Consider the following 15,313-nt stretch of genomic DNA (forward strand, 5'->3'; position numbering starts at 1 on the left):
TTAGAAAGTGTTAACTGATCCTTATTGAAGACGCTTTTCATGTCACCATTTCGTACTGTTTCTGATGAGGAATCAGGACATTTTCAAAACATTTGTTTGATTTTGGTTGCCTGGATATTTAAATGCTCAGTCTGAGATATTTTGGGGCTGGTTTTTAGAAGTGCAGAGCAAATGCTTTCTGCTTGAAGTTAGTTGAGCTGTTGGTCTGTCTTAAATTTTCAAGTAACTTGTGATTTTTGTCTTCACTATTTGGTAATTAGACACAATTGAGAATACTGATCTTTTTTCCCTCGGCAGGTGGATTCCTTATAACAGGCATGATACCTGAAAATGTGTTCCTTAAGTTAAACATGCAAAACCATGTTAGCTATTCTGTAATGATATTTTATGATTCCTAAGGCCCGGGTTTTTTAATTGTATATTTTTGCATATTTGTATATTTATATTTTGTATATTTTCACCTGTAACTGCACCTTCACATGCTGAAAAAATGTAGGTTCTCATTTTTAAAGGAGGCATTTAAAGAACACACTTTTTATAAGCATTGCTGCTGACACAGAAATCAGAATTAATCATACAAACGTAGTATGAAGGGTATATTTTGTTCTTCTTCCATTCTGATTTGAGCAATTAGGCAACCTGTTTGCACAGACACAGAGACTAGAACTGAAACATCATTTCTTTGTTCTGTGATCCAATCTTCTTCATTCCAGCTTTGTACACAAAAGGTCTCTGTCTTGACTTTCTTTCTTCATGCTTTTTGTGAGTGGAGAGTCTTCACTTTCCTTCACTTTCCTTCTGCTCTTTTTAGCTATTTCTCCTCCCAGTTAACCATCAGTGAAAGTTCACTCCATCTCCCCACCAGATTTGCTGTAAACATCTCTACAGAAACCATTTGGCAACTGTGGTTCAGCTTCTGCTCAAGTGTGGCTATGTGTCCATTTTTGATGTGATATTCTTTTATTGTTTCTTCTGTTAGGTTCCATAGAAAAGTTTGTTTCTTACATTTATTTTGATGATGTCTGTCACTTCAACATAACATTCTACCTATGTCAGATTGGCCCATCACCCACTTTTCTTAAACTTGAACTTCCTACAGACGACATGTGCCAGTTCCTGTCACAAGCTTTTTACATGGCCCAGGGTATCAACCAGGTGTAATGAACAAGCCAAGAGAGATTAACTCCTTACCGAACGCTGCATCCTTAACCGCTGAAAAGTAGTAGGTCTGTTGTACAAGTCAAAAGCCATGGCTTGATGTTGTTGTGGTTTACGCCCAGATGCAGGAGCAAAGTTTATATCCATTTTTCACCTAATAGTACCTATTTTAAGGTAGGGCATGGGAAACCTGAACTTGCTATGGAAAATAGAGTATTAACTCCTGTCAGGGCAGAATCCTTTGACGTTTACTTGAATGCAATTTTCTGTAGTTTATACAGACCATAGTGCTGCCACCAGGGATTGTTTAAAGATTCAATTATTCATTCCTGATACATCTTCTCAGTGATTCTCCTCCCTCTCCCTCCTCCACTTAATACCAGCTGTTGCTGAGCTGTGTTGCTTTTTTCCCCTTTTGTGTGCTCAGTGAAGCAGTTTTTTGACTGATAGTGAGAAGAGTGACTGAGTCCAGAGAGACCTGGGACTATTCTGTTGTTCCTTGTCTAAATGCACAATGTCATGCTTTAGCAAGTCCAACAGAAATTCTTGGAGCTTGGCATCACCTTCTATGGCAATATTTACTAGATGTATTGCTTCCTATTTTTGCAGAGACTTAGCTGGTAAGACTCCCAAGAGCCTAGTTGCATGGTGGGCATCAGCCACTCCATTTTATCTTGGCTGAAAGGCTACGCCAGCAAGAAACAGTTATAATTGTTTCCACTCCTATAGGCATTTCAAGCTGATTTCTAGAAAACACTTGTCTACAAAGCATTTGTTTTTCTTGAAAGTGTAAGACAACTTTCTTGGCATTTGCATCACAGCTGATATCCATAGTGAAATCCAAACTGCTTCTGATTTGTCCTGACTGTCTAGTGTTCATGCTCAAATTCCAGAGACACAGTTTCTAACCCTAGTTTCCCTTAAACTTGCATTAGATTCTTCCATCCATCAGTGACTATGTCTACATTAGCAAGCAGTATGGCCCGCTAGGAATGGATTTGTAGAGTGTCACACTACTTACTTTGTAGGTTTTACTTGAGACTAACTGTTCTCCAATGGACCAAATGCCTGTTGGTGGGGGATAAGACTACAGATGCGTCTGGAGGAAGCTTGTTCCAAAAGGAACTCAGTTCCCGAGCTCTAACGCTGCTCTGCAGTGCATGTCTGTCATCTACATGATCACATGGTCACATCCATTATCTCTCTTTAAGACCAAACAGATGATTTGGTCTGGAATAATCTTTTTTCCTAGTTTTATTGGCAGGCCCCTCTAAAACCTGTTACGTTGGTCCAGTGCCCAGTATTTTTGTGCAAGTGCTGTTAGACACTTAGCAATCAAATTCCCATTTACTGTTTTCAGGTTGCCCAGATCTGAACAAAGATCATGGTCAGCTCAGTTTCTTCTCTTTCCCAGACTGGGCAGAGCTTTTTCATAAAAGATTGATGATGCTTTGTCCCGGCTCAGCTTGTTTAGAAGATCCATGCCTAGTACCACTATGGGACTGGAGGGGGACCAGTTTCAATCATCTCTCTAGTGACCACTTCTTGGAAGATTATATCCTTTTTGGTAAGGTGAGGAAGAAGAGCAGGTATTGTTCTTCAGTACCATCTAACTTGAGCCACTAGAGCTGGCTATTAGACTCAGCATTTTCTGTACACCTTTCTATTCATTTGGGTTTTCATGTTGGCCTGAGAGAGATCAGCTTGGTGGAAGCTTTTCTTTCAAAGATGCAGTCTTTGAGCTGGAGATAGTCCAAACTCCTGTATATTGGTCATTTTCAAATGGTGTTCAAATTTGTATATGTTGTAAAAATAATAATGATAAAAAAGGCAAGAATCTTACTCTGGCTTTTCTAATGGCGTAAGACACTTCCAGGCATCAGACTTCCACAGTTGTATGTGTCCCTCCAGTTTACTTCCCCAGCTCCTTATATTCTTGGCGTAGCTCCTCTAAGTCAGCAAGTGCCAAGTTAGTTCCAACTTTCCCGGCTTACCTATTTCTTTGAAAACTTTCTAGCCTGCAGGAGTTGTGTTGTCAGTCATCTCATTGATCTGTTTTGCCACAGGGCTTCCTAATCTGTCTAGATACTCTGTGTTTGTGGCTCAAGCAGAGATTTCATCTCTGCCTGCATGTCATCTCTTAGACCGCTCTGGAAATTTTCCAGCTACTACTTTAATTAATTTTGAAAAGCCTCCAGCTGATTTAAGTCTTCTTTTAATTTCATCTCGTCTTGTTTTTGTCTCTTTTTACCAATTACTTTTTCTGAGAGATACCTCCTTCATTGATTCTATTTTGGTTCAGTGGGAATTCCACCTCACGATTCCCTTTCTTGAAAACCGGATGCCTCTCCTCACATGGTATTAATCCATTTTTACCTGAGTGGTTAAACAATTTGCCAGGTCTGTGGGTTGTTTTCTTCTCAGCTAGAAAGAGAATTCATCCTCAGGATAGGGTTTTGCTTTGATATAGTTCCATTTTATTTATAAAGAAAGTACAGAGTTTTATTTCCTTGGACAAAGGCAGAATCAAATAACGGGCAATAACTTCTTTTTTTCTGAACCTCATTTCTAAACCAGTGTTTTACCCCCAACCTCTCTTTCAGCTTTTCTTCTACCAGGATCACAATGCTAGTTTGTCGCGCTGTGCTGGTGGTTTCTTTATTCCTTTTACACATTTTTGCTGCTTATCTGGATTAATCATCTTGCCTTGATTAATGCCTCTCTCTCTGCATTAAGCATATCAGTTTCTAGAGAAACTCATGGGTCCATATGCCTCACGTTTCTCTTGTTTTTGATGATAACTTCTGTAATTTCAGTTATCAGGCTCTATAAAAGAGTTTGCTTGTTTCTTACATTTATCTTTAATGAAAGGTGATGATTTTGTCCAGCAGCCTCAGTGAGATTTCACTCAGCTCTTTCACATAATGCTATTAAAATTCAACATCACTTTGAACATAATTCAAAAGAAAGAGGATGTAGAACATTTCTGATCTATAACAAGTTTTCGCAGCAGGAGTTCCATGTTGTGAATAATTCTGGAGGCATAAAATTTTATTATTTTCTGTATGTGCTGGGTTATAATTCCATGAAGTATTTGACATGAACTACATGTCTTAACTTGCAAAGTATTCTAAGAAGCGAGGGATGATAATATGCAAGAAACTATTCCTAGGAGTTAGGATATTTAGAACTAACTGTCCTTGCATTGAAAAATTGTTCTTAATTATGCTAGTTTTATAAATTGCATGTCTGCTAAGGTTCATTGTCTCCAAGTGGACATTTCTGTAGGAGGCCATAATTTTTCCCTCAGGAAAATACCCCACATTATGCCTTGCTTTCATAAATCTACCCACATTTGCCCTTCCTTCCCCTCCCCCTTTTTGGAGGGAAGTGCATTTTCATGGGTTTTTTATTTTACCATATTAAGTGAAATAGAGGGAGGGATCAGGCAGTCCCTGCCAAGTGACTTAAGAGGATGTGCTTTAGTTGCCTTAGAGAATGAAACCACGTATGTTATATATTTTTGTAAGTATTTGTTGTGTTTCTGTGATGTCAACCCTCCATGACTGACATAATTAATAAGTATATGAACACTATGTAACTGAAGGGCTCCAGTCTGGCAGGGATGACAGAGCAGATACTACTCATGAACAGCACTGAGTCGGACACAGGACCAGGAAGGCAGACTTCAGGTGCTGCCCCTTTGTGGTTAGGATGCTCCTCCAGGAAGCAAGAGCGAGCTTCATCCTGCATGTTCTGAATCAAACCCATGCTTTTCATTACCCCATCTTTCCTCCACTATTTGCCAATACATGAAATACTCTTGAAATTGGGAATGCTCTTCACCCTTCTTGTTAAAGCTGGGCATCTATTGCCAACAAACAAAAAGAAAGCTCACTGGAGCGGAGGTTTACACTAATGTGATTACAGGGAGTGGGGAGACCTCATCTCTGCTCCTTTGATTATTTTCTATTTTTATTGCAAGAGTATTAAATGTAAAGTGCAGAAAGAGTCCCAAGAATAAAGACCAGAGCCCTAATCTGAGCCAAGGAGTTTGGTTGCCTTTTGCTTTTCATTGCCCTCAATCCTGCATTTCTTCATCTAAAACTATTTTTAAAATATTTTTTCTCTACCCATATTCAGGAGTATATTGTCAGACTCAGTTCAAAAAATGACTGTTGTTTTCCTCCCAGGATCACACCAGCATGTTAAGAACCCAGTTCCTGAGTTGCAGTCTTCAGGACACAATAAATCTTTGCATGTCTGTTTGGCAGCACTTGCTTTTCTCTTCCAGTTTTTGAATTCAACAAAAGAAATACAAAATACTGTCAGTTGATTGTTTCCTGTGTAAAAAGGATTAGTCATCAGTGATCTCCAAGGGCAAATCCCAGTGGGCAGAAGACCATGTCCCTGTAGCTGAATGAGTCTCCGTGCAAAATCGGTGTTCCAAGCCCATGGGCTGAGTAAGAACAACTTTACCAAACCCTCCCCTGCTCTAATTGCTAGTTTCTGTGCTCCCAGTTCAGTATGTTTTGTGAGTGCTGAAATTAATTTACAGATTAAATTATTTTTCTGCATTTTGTTCTTCTGTGCAGAACACAGTGCTTTCAAGCAGTCTTGATTCCCAAGTTTTATTTTCCTTGCCTGGAATGGGACTTCCTGCATGTCTAATCAGTTCTCACCTTCAGAAAGAAGAGCAGATGAAAAGCGACACAAAGCAATTCAATGTGTAAAATATGCATATTTTAATTTAATAAAAGAAAAACAGCAAGGGAGAGAAAGGCACAGAACAGCAGCCCCTAGAGCTCTAGTAACTTGTCAAGCCATGTGAAATAAATATAGCATTAGGAATTCCATAGTCGTTCAGTAAAGGAGTGTGCGTTTACCATGCTCACTTCTAATTATGGCTCCAGTTGGAGAAGGTACTTAGAAGTGGTCCTTTTAAAATTTCTATCCCTTTATTGTTTAGTTTCCACCTTTCCAATACTAAAGTGAAAAGCTATTTACCGGTGATTTTGGTGGTCTTCCCCTCCTTAATGTGGTTTTGTCAGCACTGCAATACTAAATAGCACTCATATTTAAATTATTTAATAATAAGCCTTAAGTTAGGAGTCTACTGAGAAGAATAAGAGCAGTTTATGTGTCTCTGAGAAAGCAGAAGTTATTGCAACACATACAGTCATCTTGAGTTTGCCTTTCCCGTTGACTTCCAAACAAGCGTTGCTGCAACAGCAGGGACATAACACATGGAGCCAGTCTAATGACCACGTATTTATATATAGTCCTCTCTGAAGCTGTTTTTTCAGCTGCAAGAGTCAGATTTTTTTTTTAATTAAATATAGATTGTTGATCATTAAGTTTTCAACCTACAGATTTGCTTAGCTGTCTGGCACAGCTGTGACTTTGCAAATGGCAATTCTGACTTTGCCAGATTTGACCCATTTCATATCAAAACAATAAGTCATTTTCAACCAAAATGTTTCACAAAAAAGGTTGCTCTTTGACTGGCATACATTGTGAAGTTCTAGCTGATAACAAAAATCTAAATTCCCCCCCAATTTTTTTTTTCCCCCAGTTAAAATAGCCCCTCCCCCCCCGCCTTTTCTTAACCCATTAAAACATTGGGGTTTGGTTTTAAAATATTCCAGAAAAAAAACATTTTCTGACTGTCTCCATTCAATACAGTGTTTCCTATTTCCAATGGGGAACTTGAAAGAAGTCTCAGTTGAGCTAATTACTTTCAAGATGTGTAATGGGGTGAATATTATCTGATCCAGCAAGGGTTAGTACCTTGATTTGTTGTTGGTTTAGGAGTAGTGTTTATTCATGTTGAGTTTTGATTATCATTAGAAATTATTTGGGTTTTGTTTGCTTGTTTGTCTGCTTTTCCAAATAGTTGCATTTACCAACTATTTTGGGAAGCCTAAAAGACTGAAAAGGTGAATTCTTTAGTTTGCTGGAGATCTCTCCCAGAAAGCAGCTGGTGTGATTAGCCTGTTATTTTTAGTGAACAGGCTGGATTTAACTGATTATCCCATCTATTTTCTACTTTTAAATCATCACATTTTAGAAGCTTCTCCACCAGTCCCCTTCAAAAGAAGAGTGTCTGGTTGCAGCACATATCTTGTCATTTCCCCATCACTAAAATAAAGAAGAAAATGATTGAAAAAGGAGTTTGGGGAGGATCATTCATTATAAAAAGAAGCTTCAAAATGATGAAGTGTCTGAAAAAAATAAAGGGATTCATATTAACCATTTTATTTACAAGCTAGTAAACAAGGATATTTCAAAATATAAGCTTTCAGAAACTGGTGTTTTATCAGATTTGTGGCAGTGTTGTAACACTGATGCTCCTCTTTGTGACCTTTATTTTTCTCCTTACTTGAAAACAAATTCTGTGCTCCTTTGCAAGTAGTTCCTACTAAATATAATTCATCCCAATGTGGAAGTCCTTTGTATGGGACTGGCATGCTGGATAACCACAGCATGAGGTCTCTACACGTGGCGGATTTCATCAACAGGGAATCCTGCGGATGTCAAACGCAGTGCTCATCTTTGGGTTGCAGGATTCAGCCTTTAATTTGCAATAAATGGAATGGGATGGTGTTATTCTTGTCTAAGAAATGTTTTGAGAATGATGCATACAGAAGAACCTCATTAAAGATCATTAACATCTTACTCTCTAGGCACATAGGCTGAAGGTAGACATGTCACACAAAATTATACACTGTCTTCCTTTTTCAGCAAAGCATGCATTGCAGAGCTCTGTAGTGAGCTCCTATATGTAACTGAGACTCTATTACCTCCATTCAGAAGACTCCATTCAACATTTCTTCTTCTCCTGGAAGTTATTACCATAAATTAGAAACATGAAACTGCCTGTACTAAGTGATCTAAATAAGTTTAGTATTATATATTATATAATATATATTATATATAAATATTTTCTTATATATTATATATTATCTATTACATATAAAAATATTTTTATATATTTAGTTTTTATAGACACTTAGAGTCTAAGGCTTACTTTTGCTGGGCTCTACCTAAAAATAAAAACCTCTGCCCCGAGGACCTTATATTCTCTTTATTCTTATATCACATGCATTGACTTAATTTCTATTGTGCAAGCATACAAAGTTCAGAACTACATGAATTACTGTGAATTTGCAGCTGAACATCCTCCAGAGGTGCTTCTCCGAAGGCTGTACTGGGGTTGTGCAGACCAGGTCTGTGCTACCTGTTCCTTCATTAATTACAAAGACACGCTCCTTGGGGCCACTTTCTAGCACGTGGCCATGTCTGGACACTCTGAGCACAGCATAGTGTTAGGTGTTGGGAGATGGGGCTTCTGAAAAACCCATCACCAAATTAAAGATGGGGTGGTGAACAGGCAACAGTAGAAAACTCTGAACTGCCTTTGACTCATCCAGCTTCTGCGTTATTTGGAAAGAAAGCCAGATAACAACCTGATGGTGTAATATTTAAGTTATCAAGGAAACAAAGAAAATGCTGTAGTCCTCCAGTCACAGGCTGTGAGTCTTAGTGAAAATCCCTTCTCAATGGTAAGCACAGGAGATGCAGTGACAATTGCTTGTGACAGGGATGACGGCACTAGATTGTATTGCCTTCTTGATTTAGTAGATTTGACTTCTACATTTTCACACAATGACCTAAAAGAAATATTATACCCCAGAGTAACTTTGAAATTGTTTGTTTAAATTAACTTTCATTTGGATTTATGCTTAATGAAATCTTCAGAGATGCAGACAGCCCCTCTCTAATGAAATGCTGTATCTTTGAACCAATGAACAGGGTTGCCAAACTGTAAGGATTCCTCTCTAAACGAGTGGGCTTTTATAATGTTACACTTGGGTGGCACAAGCAGAGTGCTAGATGATTAGTTTATGGTCTAGATCATTGTATTTTTATTACACTCATAAAAACTGTGTTTCTCCTCATTTTCGTAATGGCTTCAATGAGCTTCTATACCTTCTAGAGACACATTAAATCGTTATGTGATGAAAGTACTGATTTAGTGGGGCTAGTTTTAAAGTAAGATACATGTTCTGAATCCTTATCTTTTAGTCTGATTGCTGACTAAAAAAGGTGAAACTACATTAGAATGAATGAAATCTGTATCATCTTCCTTACGTACAAAGAAGGTTCCCAGCTGTGGCCTAAAAGAAATGCAATACAAGAAAGATACAAATGATAAGTCTACATCTGTCTATAAAATAAATTCTCTATCAACTTAAAGTAGTTTTGCTGGTTTTGTCGCATTGTGAGTTTTTAACAGGAGGATGAGTGGATTACAGATATTTTTAGTTAAAAAATCTTTTTAAGGGGAAAAAAAGAAGATAAGAAAGATTACATTTATTCATTACATTCACTGTAATTTTTTCCCCACTTCTGTTCAAAATTACAAATTATCCTATTCTGTGCAAACCCTAGATTCATTTCTCTAAATAATTCTAAGCTGGTTTTAAAAGTTGTTTTAATTATGTTGCAAAATGAAAAAAAAAAAAGGAGGAAAAATCTTATTTGTTTCTCTATATGCAAGCTATTCTTAAAAGAGAAGACAACATCATTATCCATGAATGGGAAACCTTTTTATTTGATATGTAATTAAAAAAAAATAATCCTTGAATTGAATGTATCATCTCATCTTTGCACAGTTTAGACAAAGGCCTTTTTTGTTTACAAAATTTACATGTCAATACAGTTGCTTATAAATATTTCTGTGAAATAAACATAACCCTTCACAAAAAGAGCAGTTTACTCTTCATTCAGTAATTTTATATGCTAGCAAAAAGACAATGAAAGTTGTATGCAAATATAACATCAATGTACAGCATAATAATAACAGTTTTTAGTGATTATGCTGCTTGGTATTAATTCATAGGAGCCTTTTTGTTCAGCTATGAGCTGTGTTTGGAACAGAGATATGCCAGACCAGAGCATCTTTGCTTGTTCTGCTGTTTGTGGGAGACATCCACAAATCCTTTACTTGAGGATGCACTGGATTCCTGTAGCCTACTCTGTAGCTGGTCTAAATTATTAAGCGATCATGCTGGTAATGAAGGTACACTGTTTTCCTCTGTTCCTGCTGTACCTGTGCTTTGTGAGTGCACAGTCTGCAGCAGGAGTTGGACTTTCCTTCTACCTCCAGAAAAAAAAAAAAAAAGGAAAGGAAAAGGGGAAAAGAGAGAAAGAAAAGAGGAAGGGGGGGAGTAGGCAGAGAGAAAGAATGAAAAAGTTAAGGAAAGAAAAATAAAAGAAAAAAGGAAAAGAAAGGAAAAGAAAAGAAGAGAAAGAAAAGAAAAGAGATAAAAGAAAAGAAGAGAAAAAAGGAAAAGAAAGGAAAAAATAAAAGAAAAGAAAAGAAAAAAGAAAAAGAAAAGGAAAAGAAAAGAAAAGAAGAAAAGAAAAAAGAAAAAAGAAAAAGAAAGGAATAAAGCAAAATTGAAAGAAAAAGGGAAGAAAGGAGGGAAGAGAGAGAAAGTAATGCACATTTGCAACAAATCTTTTATAAGTGTGCTTTTGGAGGGACGATTTCTCCATCTGAAATGTTTCTGGAAGAACAGATTTGGTTTGGATTTTTCCTGCCTTATCCTCATTACTGTTGTTCAGATGCAACTTTTATGATTGTTTCAGCAATGCAACACTTTAATACCTTTTGCTACGTGGCAAACTGTAAAAAGACACAGGGTTGAATACACAAACAGGTTTCAGTACATGCGACTTTAGTAGGTCCATGCTGCTTTAGTATTAAACATGAAATCACGAATAGCTGTGTGTTCTGCAAGAATCATTCCGTGTTCCCTTTGTGGATCTAAAAGTTTGACAGAAAAGCAGCTGAACACGGTACCAGGAATGAGGAGAGATTTTGTGGAAGACCTGAATTGAAATCGCTGGAAATTCTTTAATATTTCATGGACGCCTGCAAAATATGGTGCCAGTTTATTCAGGGATTTGAAAGCAGCTGCAGAGTAAAAGTGTCTAATGAAAATGAAATAAATTTCCTGTGAATGGAATAAATTTTGATTGTGTGTCTGAGTGCAGTAATTATACATGCCACGCAGTAATTAGGCAGTCACAATGTGGCCACGGTGTCTTTCTTTGTCTGCAGATGGTCTGGGAGAACGGCTGTGTCGTTATTGTCATGCTGACACCCCTCGCGGAAAACGGAGTCAAACAGTGCTACCACTATTGGCCAGACGAAGGGTCAAACCTCTACCACATCTATGAGGTACCTAAACAAAATATCTCGTTGTAAATGTGACACTAAGTGTATGGCTTGATTTCATACTGGGCAAAATGGTGTTTAAGCCGATCTAACCTGGAGGCTGAGCTCAGGGCTCTTAAATACTCTTCATGTGCCTTCAAGTAGTTTTAGATTTGCAAAAAATTCAAGTGCAGTTTTAATAGCAAGGTGGTTTCTGCTGAATAAAATCTAGTAAATAATGAGCCAAGTATTACAATGAAAAAAAGGACAATAATTTTGTTTTTCAAACGGTTTTGCAAGTGGTTGAAATATGGAAGCATGTATTTATATTTTATAGGAAAATAGTATTTTTAGAACTAGTGAATTTTGCCTAAGGAAAGCCATATGTATATCTTTATAGAAAAGCCTCTATATAGCTTTAGTAATTAATGCTATCTATTTTTGCCTCTCGCCTCAGTCACAACGACAAATACATATTTTCATTTTCTGCTTTACATTTCTAGCCCAAAATATCATATCACCAGTTTTGTTGCAATGTAACATTGACAATGGCTGTCAGATTTTGCCAGTTGTCCAGCTGAGTAGAAGAAGAAAATAATACCACAATGCCAGATATGAAGAACAGGAAAATGTGAAGAAATATTGTTATTTAAACTAGAATGTGAACAAACTCATTTTCTGAAAAGATGAACTCTGCAAAGAAGCTGCATTTTTAATGCTTATTTTTCTAGATAGAAAGAAGAAGATAGTCAGTAGATAGTCAGAAGACTTTTCTAGATAGTCAGAAGAAACTGACTTTTCACTTCTCATGTGAATTCAACTCAGATTTTTAAGACCTCTGCGAATGGCCTGGGCAATGCATTGTGGGCATTTCCAAGTAGAAAGCAACTGGCAGTCTAACATATTTTCAGGCAGTGTCTTTTGTATTCACATAACGATATAAAGTTTCAGTTTAGTGATTTTTTTTCTTTTGCATTAAAATTGTCAAGAATATTTTTTATGTTTTCAATAAAATAGCAGTGGCAGCTAACCCCTTCCTGACAACCACACTGATTGTCAAATTAAAAAAAAAAAAAATTTCCCAGCAATGGCCAATTTGCTAATAAAAATAAAACTTTCATGCAGTTCCTTCATCCCAGACATCTTACACCTCCAATCCTGAAGATATGGCTTGCAACCAAAATTGCTGATCTCCATTTGTTCCTCCCTGTGGGGTGTAGGTAAACCTTGTCTCTGAGCATATCTGGTGTGAGGATTTCCTTGTGAGGAGCTTCTACCTGAAGAACCTGCAGACGAACGAGACCCGCACAGTGACACAGTTCCACTTCCTCAGCTGGAACGATCAGAGGGTTCCCGCTTCCACAAGATCACTTCTGGATTTCCGCAGGTAAAGCACAAAGTATGACAGTTCGTTTAAGACTATGCAGATCTGAGGAACTAAACTAGTCCTTTTAATTGTCCTTTAAATATTTCTGGTTTGAAAGGGGGTTCCTCAGCATGTGATGCCACAGTGCTAAACTAACACAAAAATCTGCAGTAGGTTGATGTGTAGTGTTGTCTCACACATAGATGTTGCCTGGTTTTAAGACATACTCATTTCCCATTTAGAGATTGATACCTTTCCTCCCTTTGTACAGCCCTTCAGTGCTTCTGTATTTTTTTGTTTTCCAAGTATTTATCAATTCTGCAACTTCCAGGCTTTTTGCATGGCCCCCCCTATGATCCTTATTGCAGGAATCTCACAATTAAATTATGTAGTATGAGCACGCTTGAAAAAAAAAATCACGATGGAGTCATATGGCAATAACAGCATTCCCATGGGAGCATTTGCTCGTAAGGATCAAACAGTGAGGTCTCTAGACCTTCTTTGGCTGCAGGAAGGTGGAAATTTGAGAAAACAGATGAAAATGTTGACAAAGCATACCCTCTGGACTTTTAAAGAAAGTCAACGTGGCTTTAAAATACAAATATACAAAGGCAAAACCTTTGAAAGTCCTTGCCACCTTCCCTAATGTTTGCTGTGTCTATCTAAATTTTAATTTGAAAATTAAAGCCATGCATGATAAATACTGGAGCGAAATAATCTTCATTTGATTGCAAACCGTGCCCAGTGCATCATGTGTAGGTGTTAGCATGTATCAGCTAATCCACAGCGATGCGCTTATGATTAATGAAAAGAATCTCCCGGAGGTTTGGGGAGTTGGTTCTCAATCCACAAGCGGCTTGTGGGATCGCATGTTTTCCTCTCTGTACTACAATATTATCTACAACCCCCCAAAGTGATTATAAGGGGCTCAGTGCTCAAAAGGTCCAAACTTGTTTCTTTCACTAAGTGCCGGGAGCTCTGACTGATGCCAGTCGGAGTTACGCATCTGCACCTGAAGGGAGAAGCTGGCGTATATCCAGCGGGAGCTGGTTGCACCGTTGCCTGTTGGCAAGATTTTACCCTTAAAAATTTAGGACTAAATGCCACCCTTCGTCCGTCAGTACTCTTGTACGTATTGCAAGGCTTTTCAAAGCAGAGGGGCATCTCACACGGTGCAGGTCAAGTAACGGAGTACAGCTGTACTGAGTCACTAGGAGCTATGGCTAGTTAAGAATATAAGGATATGCTACAGAGTCGCAATGCAAAAGCAGTACCGGAAGAAGGAAGCACGGCCATAGGATGGAGTTGAAATTGTAATCAAATTTTCAAGGTTTTCTTCTCTGGGTTCAAACTTTAATGTGATTTTTATAGGTTGATTTCCCTTTGCTTGCAGTACTGAGGAAGTTGCCTGTAGTGAATTTCTGTAGTGAAAATTCTGAATTGGTTCCATTAAGCTGTATGAGGCTGCAGCACGGAGCTAACACAGTGTCTGATTTTGCTCTTTTTGAAGTTAGTGGGAAATCTGCTAGCAATTCTAACTAGACTATAAATGAGCCTGTACAGCCAGGACATCTGAAGTTCGGAGCACCTCGACTCCGACTTGCTTCAGTAAGAATTGAGGTCCCTGCATGAACTGCAGGATTAGATCTACAGTAAGTCACAGTTCACATCGCCAAGAAATCACTTCTTAGAGTGACGTTGTGTAAGGGTTAAATAACCATCTTGAAGAAGTGTTGTGCAATACTTTGAAAAAGAAAAATTATAACTAGATGAGAAAAGTAGTGGAGCTCCCATTCTTTGCATTTAAAGCCAGTATGGGAATGAACCTGTTAAGTTTTAATTGAATTCTGAGTGTTCATTTCATATGTATTCACAGTCCAGTGTAGGGTACTGTAATCATTTGCTACGTGCAGATTTTGTACAATGAACTCATAATACTGAATGCATAGTAAAATTCCGCCTGAAAAGGAATTTTGGCATGCACAATAGCAGGTCGATGAATCTCAGTTTTCTTGGTCATCTGATGTTGCTGGTTTTTTAATGACAAAAAAACTAATCCACTATAGCTAAAAATAATGTATTTGGAATTAATTTATACAATACATGTTTTGCACCTAAAGCTGCCTATTTAAAGTACAAACTCTGCTGGATTACGACAGCTGAGTCATAAAGCCCCCAAAATAAAAGTCTGACAGCGCTACCATACTTGTAGTAGGGTAGTGCTAGGAAGGGGCTGCCCTCATTTCTTTTAATCTTATCTATGTTTTTATGTGCATTCAGTGTGTTTGTATATATATATATGGATATGTGTGTATATTTATATATTCACATACATATATGAAATTAAGCATATACATAACCAACCCTCTATTTTTTATAATTCATCACCAAGAAAAATTGGATTCCCAAAATTACCTTGCCCAGAGTCTGTGGAAATATGGACCTTAAAATTTTTATTGAAGTAAATTTTGCAAGTCTCTTTGAAAACTGAAAGCTTACATTTCTCTTGCTGTGTATCAGACAGTGTTTTAGATGATTTTGCATCTAGCAAATACATTAAA

General features: G+C 37.6%; 1 protein-coding gene across 2 annotated transcripts in view; it reads left to right on the forward strand.

The window, feature by feature from the left end:
- Positions 1-15,313, forward strand: part of PTPRN2 (protein tyrosine phosphatase receptor type N2) — a 672,845-nt gene that overhangs the window by 625,763 nt on the left and 31,769 nt on the right. For both annotated transcript variants that reach the window (XM_052806687.1, XM_052806693.1), the window contains 2 exons: positions 11,291-11,410; positions 12,607-12,773. In XM_052806687.1, the coding sequence (XP_052662647.1) occupies positions 11,291-11,410; positions 12,607-12,773 (287 nt within the window). The remainder of the gene's footprint in view (positions 1-11,290; positions 11,411-12,606; positions 12,774-15,313) is intronic.

The sequence above is a fragment of the Harpia harpyja genome, chromosome 1 (genome assembly GCF_026419915.1).
Source record: "Harpia harpyja isolate bHarHar1 chromosome 1, bHarHar1 primary haplotype, whole genome shotgun sequence".
NCBI lineage: Eukaryota > Metazoa > Chordata > Aves > Accipitriformes > Accipitridae > Harpia > Harpia harpyja.